Here is a 15,570-nt window from a genome sequence, read left to right as displayed (position 1 = left end):
CAAGTGCTGTACGATTTTGTGGTACTTGAGTATTTATTTTAGTTTATGTTGCAGAGTTACATTTGCTTCTCTGTTACGCCCCACCCTTGGGCGGCCCTATGGGACGAACAAAACTCCACCACTGACCCAAAATAACCACATAAGACACCTTTAACACTTTTACACCTTTATTTACTACAAATAAACTAAGCACAAAAAGTAAGGAAATTTGTGTTAAATCTTATACCATAGGAAAGCCTGTTAATTTCCCTTTTAGATGGTGCTGCATTTGTAAGGAACATGCATTTGTGGGATGAGCAGCAGAGCTGAGCACGTGGGTTGCGCACATGAAAAATTTGTCAAATCTTCTCTGCCAATGCCAATGAACAGACGTTCCTCATAGTTCGTTGACAACTATTTATTCACTTAAATTAAGTTTACCTAGCAGACCAGCTACAAAGTTGCTGCCATAACAACAGCAACACACAGGCATCCAACAAAAGTGAACTGCCACTACCACAACACAAAATGGACACCATATGGTCTTCAACCACACACACACACGTTACTGTGGAACCAGCAGCACAAATGGCCCTGATCTTTCGGGAAGCCATCCCCACCACTCTAAGATCCAGTGATCTGTGGGGTGACTACACAGCCTTAACAGTCTCCCACGCTGATCGGTATATTGTGATATTGAGGTTTAAGTCAAGCGAAGGACAGGGTTACTGCATATCTTAGGAAAGGGGACCAGATAAAACTTTTTCTGACATCCTCCTAGTGACTATCTTTGTCTGATGTAAGAGTGCTAAACGAGGAAGGCTCTACTGATTTCCGGTTGCGTGAAATAATACAGCGGGCTGCGAGAGATGCAAATGCTAATGCATTATTCTGATAAGGTGATACATTTCTTTTTATTACTCAGTTTCCGTCACACTGAAGATGGCAGTGATAGGGTTGGGGATGAGGTTTTTTTAGCCACATGCATGTGAGAGTATTTCCATTTTACACTACATTACAGCTCCATTACATTTTAGAGGGAAATGCTGGACTTGTTTTACCTACCTTTGGACATGAAAGTATTGCTACTTCTTCCACTACTGCTCAGTTCGTAAGAGACAATAACATTAGGGAAGTGAGTTTGTCACCATCAGGTGGCAGGTTTCCATTTCAACCATTGAAATGATGAGAGAAGCAGGTCATTAGCTGTCAGCACAGAGCGAGCCGACCAACATGATTTCAGCATTACTTGTTTTATTTGAAGTGACACATCCTTTCCTCCTGAAAGACACAGTGGATATTGTGTTACTCAACATTTGACGATGACATTTAGCCACATTCATGTTTATAAAAATGTCCTTTTTGTGGCATATTTCCAATAACCTGTCAGACATAACAAACATTGCAGCTACATTTTATTTTTTGGCATGATATGTGGCGTAGTTCACATTTTTAAAGTGAAGTAGTTCAGATTATATGTGAGTTTCTCATCAGGAGGAAGAGGGATTCGTGGATGGCATGACACGTAGGCATGACAGTTATTATTACCCACACATCAGAACATTTCCAGCTGTTGTGACAAAACTGGGCATTTTTAAACGACAATTCAGGATATTTCCAGGCATGTTTATTGCCACGAAACCAAGTATTTGAGGCCTAAATATAAAATATAAAACTTCAACTTATTCAAAATGCTGTTGTGAGGGTCCTGACAAAAACTACATGTAGGAAGTATGACCACATTACTCCAGTTCTAAAATCTGAGAATTGATTTCAAAATCACTCTGTGGCTCAGTGCCCAAATATATAATCGGACATTCTTGTGACATATGAACCTTCAGGGACCCTGAGGACATCTGGGGTCGGCCCACTGACCGTCCCAAGAGTCCGAGCAAAACACGGTGAAGCAGCGTTTTGTTATCAAACCTGGAATAACCTCCCAGATATTAGACAAGCCCCGACTCTGACTACTTTTAGGTCAAAGCTAAAAACATTCCTTTTTTACAGTGCCTACTCCACCCTGTAATGACTGCAAACTTATTTTTTAAACTCAATTTTAAATCATTTTAAATAATAATCTTGTCTTGTCTGCACTTTTGCTATTTCTAATGGTGATTTAAAAAAAAATTGTGACATTCTTCTCTTTGTCTGTATCCTTTATGTTTTATATTTTATTGCTCTATAAAGCACTTTGAATTGCCTTCGTGTATGACATGTGCCATCCAAATAAAGCTGCCTTGCCTAAATATGATCTTTTCTTATTTCTAACCAACCACAGTGTTGTCACGACATAAAATTGAAATGTATGGAAAAGTAAAGTTCAACATATCCGCTACTAATGAAAGGTACAAATGTAACATATCCACTGTTTGTAAAAATGTACAAAGTGAACATTTATTGAGGTGTTTAGTTACATTCCTGTACATTCTGCTTTTCTAATGAAGGGGATAAGGGAGTGTCAGGAAGCTGTGACACAGCTTCGAAAGAGGAGGAGACAAGTTGTTGTATTTGCTTCTTTGGCAACCAAAACATGTAAAATACAGTTTCTTAGTTGCATCTGTATTACTTTCTTCTCCTGCAATGAACTGAAGCATTTAATCCTGGAGATACTTTGTCAATGCAATAGCAACATATGTACTGATGACATCCTATTTTATATAACTGTACTATAAAACTTTGCAGGTGCTCCAGTAGCTTCTTTAATCAAGATGTAATTTTAAAAAAATGTTGAAATGATGATGACATAAAATACATTTTGGTGTATTATGATACAGAAGATAAAGCGACAGAACAGAGTACAGACACTTATTAAAGCTGTAATACATCCAAAACGTAAACATTTCTGCAATCATATCTTCAGTGCTTTTGTTTTGAAACCACATTTTCTTTAACCATCTCATTTAAATTATTTGGTCTTTTTCCCATATCTTATCCCTCATTTATGCTGCCTGCAAATGTACTAAATCATGTTTTATGTTTATGTTAAGTTTAAATGTATTCACTGTTAAACACATGTCTTATTGAAGACGCTGGCTGGAGATGCTCTGAAAAAACAGAGCTACGGTCTCAGATTTAATATGCAGCTTAATATGCTTATTTGCTTGTAACAAAGAAAATTCTCTTTCACAGTTTGCACTCTTCATGGCCATTTTCATATCCTACAGTTTTCCCATTGTAAAAACACATATCTTTGGGGATGGCAAAAATGAATAAAAGTTTCATTGTTTAAAAAAAAACAAATCAAAACTACCCAAACAAATACATTCAAGAAAGAAATAAAAAAATGTACACATTTTTCATGCAACTTTACTTGTTGGGGGCGACTTCTGATATATTCAAACATCATAAAAAACACTAAGTATAGTTGTACCAATCCTGATCAGGTGTACTCTGCAGAGTCTGCAAGAACCAGGTAGTTGCCTGCTTTTGCCTCGGGACTGTAGACCACCACGGGGATGTCCTCCTTTTGATTCAGCTGACACAAGATGACAATACACAACACCACTGACAATATCTAAGGAACAGAGAAACAGAGACGGGTTTGTACTTCCTGTTCATGTTGTGCTGTTTCATCTGATGTCGATACATTGTTCTGAACAAAACTGCAATTTCAGAAGGAGACTGAAGGGGGCAGAAAAGACAAAGCAAATGCGGTGACAGTGAGCAGATGTACCCTAAATTTAGGATTCTTTTACTTCATCTGCACAGGTATTCGGGATTCATAGAGCCCCCAAAACCTTCACCAGTAAGATAGAGCAACTTGGACACCACCTGAAAGGACCAAGCCTATGGCGAGATCATATCCCTTGACTTTAATTTTCCATAACTTCTTTAAGAATTTTTTTTGGCTTTTTGCTTTTATTGGACAGGACAGTTTTGAGTTTGATGGGGGTAGAAAGGGGGGGATGACATGCAGCAAAGGGCTGTGGGCTAGAACTGAACCTGCCACCACCTTTGTACATGGGAAGCCCGCTCTCACCCCGAAACTACTGGACGCCCCGTTAATAAGGGCTTTGAAGTCATGTGGTTCAACTAAAAGGACAAAAGCATGAAATGGAAGCATTGTATTAAGAATGACTGTCATGATGCAGCACAGTCGCCAGAATGAAATGTTGGCATTGTGCATTTCTGCAAACAACAGATATTTGATATTTGTATGTTTCGTATGTATGGCGTAGTTCACATTACATGTGTATGAGCTGAGTTTTTTATCAGGAAGAAGAGGGGATGGCAGATGGTGGGATACCTAGGCAAGATCGCTGCCAAACAGCACACAGCAGCAGACCACTATTCAAGACCAACAAATAACAGTTCTGGACATGTCCAGCCGTGTTTGTGGCAGCAGTACCGGGTGTTGTTCAACGACAGATCGAGAAGTGTCTAGCTGTGTTTGTAGCCACAAAAGTGAGTACTTTTAAACAAAAGTGTGTGACACGGCCAGCCATGCTCGTAGCAACAAAAGCAAATACTTTTTAATGACAGTTGAGCATGTCCACCTGTGTTTGTAGCTATAGAGCAGTTGTTTTCTAACAACAGTGCAGAACACCTCCAGCCGTGTTTGAAGCAACAAAAGCAAGTACTTTTTAACAACAGTTGTGGACATTTTCAGCAGTGTTTGTAGCGATAAAAGTGGGAGTTTTTGATGACAGTTTGGGACATGCTCAGCTGTGTTTGTAGCAGCAAATATGGATACTTTTTAAGAACAATTCGAGATATGCCAGCTATGCTTGTAGCGACGAAAGCAAGTACTTTTTCATGACAGTTCTGGACCATGTCCATGTCCACCTGTGTTTGTAGCGATAAAAGCAGCTGTTTTCTAATGACAGTGCAGAACACCTCCAGCCCTGTTTGTAGCGACAAAAGCAAGTACTTTTTAAATGGTAATTAGGGAAATAACCAGCCGTGTTTGAAGCAACAAAGTGAGTACTTTTTTTACCAACAGTTCTGGACATGTCTAGCCGCGTTTGTAGGAACAGTAGCGCGTGTTGTTCAACGACAGATCGAGAAGTGTCTAGCTGTGTTTGAAGCCACAAAAGTGAGTACTTTTAAACAAAAGTGTGTGACATGTCCAGCCATGCTTGTAGCAACAAAAGCAAATACTTTTAAATGACAGTTCTGAGCATGTCCAGCTGTGTTTGTAGCAATTAGAGCAGCTGTTTTCTAACAATAGTGCAGAACACCTCCAGCCGTGTTTGAAGCAACAAAGTGAGTACTTTTTACCAACAGTTGTGGACATTTTCAGCCGTGTTTGTAGCAAAGAGCACGTACTTTTACCAACAGTTCAGGACGCATCCAGATGTGTTAGTAGTGACAGAAGTGGATGCTTTTTAAATAACAATTCGGGACATGCCAGCCAAGCCTGTAGTGACAAAAGCAAGTAACTTTTAATGACAGTTTTGAGCATGTCCAGCTGTGTTTGTAGCGATTAAATCAGCTGTTTTCTCATAGACAGTGAGGAACTCCTCTGGCTGTGTTTGCAGCAACAAAAGCAAGTACCTCTTAAATGACAGTTAGGGACTTGTCCAGCAGCGTTTAAAGCAACAAAAGCGAGTACTTTTTAACAACAATTCTGGACGTGTCCAGCTGTGCTTGTAGTGACAGAACCGGATGTTTTTTCACAACAATTAGGGACATGTCCTCTTGTGTTTGAAGTAACAAAAGGGAGTACTTTTTAACGACAGTGTGGGATGTGTCCAGCCATGCTTGTGGGGACAAAAACTAGTACATTTTGATGACAGTTCTGGACCCCCCCAGCTGTGTTTGCAGAGATTAAAGCAGCTGTTTTCCAGCAACAGTGCAGAATACCTCTGTTTTTGTAGCGACAAAAGCAAGTACTTTTTAAGAACAATTAGGGACATGTCCAGCCGTGTTTGAAGCAACAAAACAAATACTTTTTAACAACAGGTCTGGACATGTCCAGCTGTGTTTGTAGCAATAAAAATAGCTGTTTTCTAATGACACTTTGGGATACGTATGTCTGTTTGTAGTGACCAAGCCAACATTTATTCTGGCAGTTGCATTGCATGATGACCATTCATGAACACCATGAGACTCAGCTCATCCATGTGGTGTGAGAGCTTGAAAAGCAGTGGTCAAGAACAAGCAAAGAGCAAGTTGGTAAATATGGAGGCAGGTAGGCGGATACATAAAGACAGTACATACCCAGAATATTAGGATCCCCAGCATTACACCCAATGCAATATTTATGGCTGCCATCTCATGCTCGATCAAATATGGAAGGCATGGCTGAAACAGAAGAGTGAATCAATCAATGTGACTTCTCAAGGACACATTGCTTCGTTTTAAGGGGTCGGAAGGCAAAGACAGCTTGAAGCCACAGTTTCAGACCATTGAGGATTTTGTAGAAATGTTACAATTCATAGGATTTCTTCAGAAAAACCAGTGTTGCAATTCATGGGACAGATAAGTAGGTAGGTAAGTAAACAGAAACCCAAAAATGCAGAAAACACACTTCTCTTTATATTAAACCGACTGGCGTAAAAACAGACTAACTAATAAACTTAAACGAGTCTTCAGACCAATACGGATACAGCTCTGTCCAGTCTTTCCAAAAACTCTGAAGGCATAAGGACACAAAGCAGAGCATGACACATAAATTTAGAAATGAACATTTTAATTAGAATGCTTTTATTACCTCTTTATAAATCATGACGGGCTGGTCATCGGTCATGTGCTGAGACAGACTACTGTCTCTGGGAGCTGCCACCTAGAATACACACGGACATGAATTAGGGATCGCTAGAGTTATTACAGCTCATTCTGTGGGTTAGGGTGTGTGTGTGTGTGTGTGTGTGTGTGTGTGTGTGTGTGCTAGATCTCACCAAAGGTTTTTGAGACATTCCAATCCGACCCATAAATGCCAATCTCATGGTGGCCCAAGAAAAGCTCCGTAAAAACTTTGGTCATAGCAGAAGAGCTCCTCCCTCACAGTCAAATCCAAGTACCATGCCATAAATGCCGAACGTGGTATGTCATTCACATCCACAATCTCATCAAGTGCAATGCTAAATATCATGTCTTCTTTCAAACCAGCTGTCTGCTTCACTCCAACGTTTTCTGCCATTTGTTTGATGCGGCATTCAACACCTCTGGCTGGTAAGCCATCAAACGAAATCTATGAGCTACAGAGGAGTGTCCTTTAACCGACTTGGTGTGCCAGGGCCTGATGTGTTTGTTTCTCTGCATGGGCAAAGACTTGGGGGTGTTTGCTTGCTTCCCATACCTAGACAGAGCATGTTTGATGGGTTGTCCTTGAAGTTTTCTTTTCTCAAAATGGCTTTTAACACTTCGACAAGCAACCTTTTAAGGACATACAGAACGGTCCTTCTGACACACAAACCCCCTCTCTTTTGTCCACTAGAGCTGGATTGCCCAAACCTTTAATTTAGCTTTCTTAGCTAGCTGACTTGCCATCGTCTACCAAGCCCCCTCCGACAGCGTTGTCATTTTTCCCAGAAGGTGATGAGTACTTGCCAGTTAGAGACAGATAAGGACAGGCCTCTACGCTATGTGTGGCTGTGATAACAATGACTGTGAAAGAGGTTATTTAGAATGCAGATGAAATGGCACTTCAACATTTCTACAGAACTCTCTTGAATACTTATTGCTGTGGTGCCATTACTTAAGCTATCAGCTCGTGGTAGCCTAAGGTTGCTGACTCCTAATATTCAGTATTTCTTGAGTTTGCCAATGAATACCATACATCAGTGGTGCAGGAACTGGGTAGCTTTCAAACTCACACATGGAGCAGTGGACTCTTCAGTGCACAGGCAGGATTCTGGGATGTTGTCACCCCAATCTAGGTAGCCCTGATCCAGTCCACAACACTGCAACTGAGAGGGAAGATGGAAGGAAGGCAGATTATTGCAGTGCACTAGAAATCCAGTCCTTTCTCTGTTCAACTGCAAGGCGTTTTGTGATATCCAGTGATGCCCTTCAAACCAATCAACAACAAATTAACGTTGCTCATTTTATCAGGAAAGCATGTGCTTCTGTTTTTGAACCCCAGTATTCATATAATAAATGGAAATCTTATGCTTTCTGTTTCACAAAAAACAACGGTGTTTTCATATATGTTCATGGTGGTGTGTGTATGTGTGCTGTCTGTCTAAAGCACTTGGAACTGTCTCTGTACAACATTAAGATAAAGATTCGACAAAAATATGCTTGAACGCTGCACCAACTCACACAGCCACACAGGTTACCTACTTCGATCTGTACATCCTTGAAGCCGTCTATAAGAGCCTCACTGGTATTATTCAGCGGCAGCATGTTTAGGTATTGCTTCTTCATTTCTTCTGCTTCCTACACAAAAAAAAACCAAAGTAAAACAAAAATTAGACAATAAGCAATTTGAAAATGTAAAACTGTATTTTTGGAGTTATTTTTAAACAGTTAAGTTTCTAAGACAGTTTTACAGTTCTTCAAATCTAAATTAAGAAGGTGTCTGAAAGGTGCTACAGCTCAACTTTTGAGTTTGCAAGCCCTCACCTCATTTATTTAATGACTGCAACACTGTTCACTGCCCCTGAACATTGACTCTCCAATCATAGCTTAACAGCACCTTATTACAGGTGACTAACACTCCTGCCGTGCCTGAGATATGCCAGCGTGTGTGGCAATGTGTTATTTTTGCCAACAAAATATGCATCACCAGCAAGAAACCAGAGGTCTGTTTGTTTTGCTTCCTACCCAGTCACCAGAATAAATGCTGGCATTGTACTTTTCTGCAAACCACTGATATGATAAATTCGCACATTTCATATGGAGGAGATATGTTGGAACTTTACATTTCTTTACATTTAAATTTTCAATCTCATGTTTTGACAACACCATGGTTAACAAGTGGTTATATTTAGGCACAAAAAAACACTTGGTTAGGGTTTTGACTTAAAATACCCAGTTCTGTCCCCCAAAACAGGGCCAAATGTCCTAATGTCTCGTTAAAAAATACCTTTAATCACCATTAAAAATGTCTGGAATGTTGCAGTGTCACATTAAGAAATTCACAGTTTTGTTGACAAAAACATGGCTGGAAATGTCCCAATGTCTTGTTAAAGTTACAGTCTGGTCACCACAAACACAGCTGGATATGTCCCAACCTCTCGTTAAAAAATACAAAGTTTTGTTGACGAAATGTCTCAATGTCTCTCAGAACAAAAAAAAAAGGTGTTGCCACAAACGCGACTGGAAATGTCCCAGCATCTTGTTAGAAAATACCTGGTTTTGTTGACAAAAACATGGCTGGAGATGTCCCAATGTCTCGTTAAAAACTACCCAGTCTGGTCGCCACAAACAAGGCTTGACATGTCCCAACAACATCTTGTTAAAAAATACCCAGTTTTGTTGACAAAAACATGGCTGGAAATGTCCCAATGTCTTGATAAAAATACCCAGTTTGTTTGCCACAAAGCTAGAAATGTCCCAGTGTCTCATTAAAATGACCCAGTCTGGTCGCCACAAACAAGGCTTGACATGTCCCAACAACATCTTGTTAAAAAATACCCAGTTTTGTTGACAAAAACATGGCTGGAAATGTCCCAATGTCTTGATAAAAATACCCAGTTTGTTTGCCACAAAGCTAGAAATGTCCCAGTGTCTCATTAAAATGACCCAGTCTGGTCGCCACAAACAAGGCTTGACATGTCCCAACATCTTGTTAGAAAATACCCAGTTTTGTTGACAAAAACAGGGCTGGAAATGTCCCAGCATCTTGTTAAAAAATACCCAGTTTTGTTGACAAAAACAGGGCTGGAAATGTCCCAATGTCTCATTAAAAATGATCCAGTCTGGTCACCACAGACAAGGCTGGAAATGTTCCAACATCTTGTTAAAAAAAATACCCAGTTTTGTTGACAAATACAAAGCTGGAAATGTCCCAACGTCTGTTAAAAAATACCTGGTTTTGTTGACAAAAATAGGGCTGGAGATGTCCCATCTTGTTAAAAATTACCCAATATGGTCACCACAAGCCAGCTGGAAATGTCCCAACGTCTCATTAAAAATGACCCGGTCTGGTCGCCACAGACAAGGCTGGAAATGTCCCAACGTCTGTTAAAAAATACCCAGTTTTGTTGACAAAAACAGGGCTGGAAATGTCCCAACGTCTCATTAAAAATGATCCAGTCTGGTCACACAGACAAGGCTGGAAAAGTCCCAACATCTTGTTAAAAAAATACCCAGTTTTGCTGACAAATACAAAGCTGGAAATGTCCCAACGTCTGTTAAAAAATACCTGGTTTTGTTGACAAAAAGAGGCTGGAGATGTCCCATCTTGTTAAAAATTACCCAATATGGTCACCACAAACCGGCTGGAAATGTCCCAACGTCTTGTTAAAAATGACCCATTCTGTTCGCCACAAACACTGCTGGAAATGTCACTGGTCTGGAACATTGGTGCACTGCTGTCTGCTTGGCAGCTATCTTGCCATGGTGCCATTACATCCTCCAGACCCACTGCCTCCTGATGGGAATCCATCTCATGTAGTGTACATATAATGAACTAAGCCACTTTTGAAATGTTGATATGATACTATTAAAGGTACAAATGTTGCATTTCTGTGTATATACGTTTGCAGAAATGTAAAATGCCTTATTCTGGCGACTGGGCTGCTACTTCTTGTTAGTCTTTGTTTCATAAATCTGTAACTTTATGATTATAAGCCACAGATCTCCTATACGAGAACGGAAAGCTTCACAGGAGAAGCAACAGTAGCTAAGTGGTGTTGAGCAAACTGTCATCTGATCTTTGCTCCTGTCTGCTCGCACCCTAAATTACTAACCTAATATAAAAGCAATAACTACAGCCTCTTCCTGTTTATATAATGCATTAGTTTCACCAGGACTGCAGTTTTAATGCAGCCTGCAATCTTGTATAGTCCTAACTTTGTAATACCTTTGGTCGTGAAGCCAGTCCTTGAATTTCACCAGCAATCATGAACAGACTGCTCAGGATCATTCCAACTACAAACTGAGACACACAAACAGAGACACAAGCAATCAGATTCATACTTGTTTACTACATGTATTACTATTTCTAATGACAGTACAACTGTGATTTCTCTTTACTCACCACTATGAGTGCCCACTTCTTCTCTTTGCAGGCACCATACAGACCAATGATGGTTAAGACCAGAGTTACAATGCAAATAATATACAAGGCATGAAGACCTGCAAGCATCTTTTCTATCTGCGGAGAAAACAGAGAACCAGGTCAGCAGGCTCGGTAAACACAGAAAAACGTTTAATGACCTGTGTCACTAATACTACGACATGGTAGTATTTCATTGATCTGTTAGCTGTTAGCTTTAAAAACACTATTGCAAAGTCTTTAGCCCACGTGGCTCAAAGTTTTCAGCTGATTGTTTCTGAAAGATGACTTCAGAGCAATCATTTAACTTATTCTATCTGGGGAACTGGAATGGTTCATCGCACAAACCTATATATAGTTGTGTGTTCTTGAGGAAAATATTAACAAAGCTTTTAATTGGAAAAAAATTCAGCTGCAGTGACTTTCTAAAGTGTAAACAGACAACTTTTCAACCTTGCCCCCTGGTGTTCTTCACATGGCATTACTGTTGACGCCACTGATGCCAAGACAGCTGGATCGCTTTCCAGTTCCTTCAGAGTCTAGCAGCTACCAACAACACAGGACATAGTGCATTTTGTTTTCCGTTACCATTACTTTGGTAATTCCATCGCCTGCCATTTCCGCTACTAGGGACAGTTACTGCAAAGCACTTACGTACACTGATACTCTTTGGTAACATGGGCTAGCAATAGATAGCTATTGGGGAAAACAAACGCACTACCCTCTCCCTGTTTACATTGCGCAATCATTGACACACTTTCTTTGTGCCATAAATTGAGCCTTCATTTGGAGCCTTTCCCAGCTGATATTGGGCGAGAGGCAGGGTACACCCTGGGCAGGTCGCCAGGCACTCACATTCACACCTACGGACAATTTAGAGTCACCAATTAACCTGCATGTCTTTGGACTGTGGGAGGAAGCCGGAGCACCCAGATAAAACCCATGCTGACAAAGGGAGAACATGCAAACTCCACACAGAAGGGCTCCCCCACCCTGGGTTCAAACCAGGAACGCTCTTGCTGTGAGGCGACAATACCAACCACTGTATCACCGTGATGCCCTCCATGAAGTCTTAAAAGTCACTGTTCAGTCAATAGTATGCCATTATGTGCAGCACTGAAAAGCACTATTACAAATCACAAAAAAATGAAGCATGCAAAACAATAGCTGTGCTGTCAGTTAAAGGACCATACCAGTGTTTTTGTAAGTTTAAGCACTTCACTGGATTACGCATACTTTGCAAACACAGGCTGTACAGCTTTAGATTTGGATGTTTTTCACAGGCAGCCATTTGCTCCCATTCATTCCTGTGCAGCAGGCTCTTGAGACTTATCTGGAACAGCATGAAAATACACTAAAATTTTAAAATATAGTAAGATGATTGGTGGAAATACATGCGTTACCTCTTCATCCTCGTGAAAGTATCCATGGCTAAACAGAGTAGCGGCCAACAGCAGAGCACTGATGATCTGTAACAGCAGCAACACACTTCATTATTCATTTCAGTCGGGACTTTAAGTAGAGGTGTAAATTGGTCACAACACTGGCTACGGTTACATGATGGCTTCTCATTCAGAACGAAATCAATCTGAATGAAATCATTCGGAATTAAAGTCTTTCCAGGTAGTTTACATGGGAAATATTCATTCCGAATGAGGGTTTACATGGGAGATCAGTTCAATCGCCTTTATTCAGGTCTGCGCAAGGTTTGGGGCAGGGAAGGTTTCTGATTGGATAGGGGGCAGGGTGGATGTTACGTGTTTGCGTTTACTGGAACAAAACACTGTAGTCCTCGCTCCAGATAACAAGATGCTTGACGACGCTGTTCTTAGTGCCTTTTTCGGGCGTGTTTTGCTTATATTCTTGAAGCAGTAGTACGACAACAACCTTGTTCTGCTAATGCTTCATCTGTTGAGGAGGAGAAGGGAAGTAGAAGACCGTGCTGTGGCGAATGGAAACCAGTGAGTGCAACGAGTCTGACTGCTCTATCTCAGCCCGTTGCTATGCAGCCCGTTGCTACGCGCGCTATATACGTCATCGCACCAGAAGGGCAAGGAAACAAGCATGCGCAGAAAGACCAGAATGAGAGGAATGAGTGTATACACGCACACAAAATTCTTTCATTCGGAATGAAAAACGGAATAAACCACACCCTTTAATCGGATTTAATTTTCAATCGAAATGACCATTTTTCAATCGGAATGACCGTTTACATGACCACTTTTAATCAGAATGGCCTTTCATTCCGATTAAAAGTGGAATTAAACTGTCCATGTGAACGTACTGACTGTCAACTTGTGCGATAAATACATTGTAAAAGACCGCAATGTTGCATGCAAGGATTTTTGAGTCGTTTTTGAGTTAGTTGACAGAGAAATCAGTCGAAAACGGCCCTTTAAAATAAGACTATCAGGGAAACGCTGTAGTATGCACCCCAGGCCAATGGGTGGTAAATTTGCAAAGCAACACCACGACATGACGCCATGCACCTGCGCTGAAGTGCCTTCCTCTCCAACGCTGTGATTACAAACCAAAACAAAGAAGACACAATGGCGAAAGCATGCACAGATAACTTTGTCTGGATGGATGACGAGGTGGAGTTGCTACAGTAACAGATCTACACTTCACTTCAAATCAACAGGGTGAGCAGCGCAAGCAGAGCTCGGCATTGTTGTTGTGACGGTCGGCATGCCTAGTGACTGGAAGCGTAATGTGCATGTGCGAGAAGTCTCCGTTTTCAGAGGAACTGCATAGTTTACATGACAATGGAGACGCTGCCGTTTCCAAAACGTTGCACTCTGGAACCCGTTTTCAAATCGTTGCGTTTTCAAGCACCCAAAACGCCGCTGTCGTGTAAACGATCAGCCAAAACGCAACTAAAGTTTACTGTTTTCAGTTGAAATCGTTGTCGTATAGACGGGGCCTCAATCTTTGTTTTTATTGGTGCCTTTTATGTTCAGTTTTCAATTTGTTTTATGAAATAATGCCGGAAAAGATTCCTTTTAATTTTTTTTCTTATTTCTGCCAGTAGTTTGTTGAATCTTAGCTGCACTTTAATATCTCTCTAGGTACCATGTCTGAAGGGTTACTTTTGGTTTCAAAGGTATCATACTGAAAGTGTTTGGTGGTTTGTTGAAGGGCCCCCCACCTCATGGGCCACAGAGCAACCGCACTGCCTGCACTGTCTATATCTACACTCCTGGTGTGCAGGAATTGCAACATCAATCATCATGTAGTTCAAAAAAATGTCAGAGCAGCGTCTCCAATGACGTCTCCAACAACTTATCCAACCAACTGTTGCACTCATGAAGAGCCTGTTGCTGCCACAGCATGTAAAGAAAGTCAAATTGTGTTATTAAGCTATAAATAGGCTGCTAAACAACAGAGAGGGGACGGACCAGCCTTGCAGAACAACTGTGACAGTATTAACATACCCAGGGGTACAGATTTAGGGGAAACCTCATGTTGCACAATCCAGATGCCATCTGTTGTTTGTAAGGAGATGATAGAAAAAAACTTAATTTTAGGTTTTTAAACCCAGGTACATGATCACATGTCATTTTATGAGCTAGTATTAAGCTGATGATTAATAACAACATTTTTGTTATCATGTCCAGGAGTTTGTTTTTTTCTGTTTTTGGGTTATTTACAAAACCCTCCTGTCCACTTTCCTTTATCCTGAGGGCCCACTTTCTCCCCAAAATGTTTATTCCAACAAGTTTATATTTTCATGTAAAACAGTTATATTTCCTTAAACAATGTCTCTCATCTCCAATAGGCTTTAGCTGCATCTCTAATGCCAACAATTAAGGAGAAATAAGATCATATTTCTGCTCTAAGTTGCGTTTAAAACAGCTGCGTCAAAACAATCGACCTGCAGATTTACGCATTAGACAAGACAGTTTGTTTATGTTTAATTACATGGATGAAATCAGCACTGAGCTGCACTTACAAACCCTTTTGTGTCCTGGGCAGAAGGAAAAGTAAACACTTACCGCGATCAAACTTATCACGACAATGTAACTCCGTTTCAAACAGACGTTCACTTTCCCCATGATGCTGCGCTGTAACTCTTGGTCTCAATGTGTGATAAAGTTTAAAGTTATCTTATAATAATGGCAATCCGCATGCTACGGAGAGAGGTGACCCCGACTTTAATAACGGGAATTTTCACTGCACCTTGGAGTCTGTACATGGGCGGAGAGGGGGAGGAAGCCGTCATGTTGTGCTGGAGAAAGGGCCCCTCCCCATCTGGAGGGTCTGGGTATGTGTGTGGGTGGAGTTGGAGAGGTAGGGGGAATAATTAAGATCATTTTGGGAAGTATTTGTACAAATCGTTCACACATTCTGATTCTAATTTGATCTGATGCCTGTAATCAGCTGCTCGGTGTGACTACACCTCAGGCATTTATGTGGAGTTTGTTTTAGAGACACATAGTTGTGGAAAAGGCTCCAAAGGGGAACGTTAGTGACATGCAGTA

General features: G+C 40.8%; 1 protein-coding gene across 1 annotated transcript; it reads right to left on the bottom strand.

The window, feature by feature from the left end:
- Positions 1 to 1,213: 1,213 nt before the first annotated feature.
- On the bottom strand, positions 1,214 to 15,304 carry LOC125882574 (tetraspanin-8-like). The gene is made up of 9 exons (XM_049566360.1): positions 15,085 to 15,304; positions 12,493 to 12,558; positions 11,072 to 11,188; positions 10,895 to 10,969; positions 8,209 to 8,304; positions 7,740 to 7,832; positions 6,635 to 6,706; positions 6,142 to 6,225; positions 1,214 to 3,493 (listed from the first exon to the last, which is right to left on the bottom strand). Exons 1-9 carry the CDS (start codon positions 15,142 to 15,144, stop codon positions 3,359 to 3,361), a joined length of 798 nt encoding a protein of 265 aa, XP_049422317.1. The 5' UTR covers positions 15,145 to 15,304; the 3' UTR covers positions 1,214 to 3,358.
- Positions 15,305 to 15,570: the final 266 nt, after the last annotated feature.

Source organism: Epinephelus fuscoguttatus, linkage group LG22 (genome assembly GCF_011397635.1).
Source record: "Epinephelus fuscoguttatus linkage group LG22, E.fuscoguttatus.final_Chr_v1".
Classification (NCBI taxonomy): domain Eukaryota; kingdom Metazoa; phylum Chordata; class Actinopteri; order Perciformes; family Serranidae; genus Epinephelus; species Epinephelus fuscoguttatus.
Note: the sequence above shows the minus strand (reverse complement) of the source record. Positions and strands in the feature narration are given on the sequence as shown.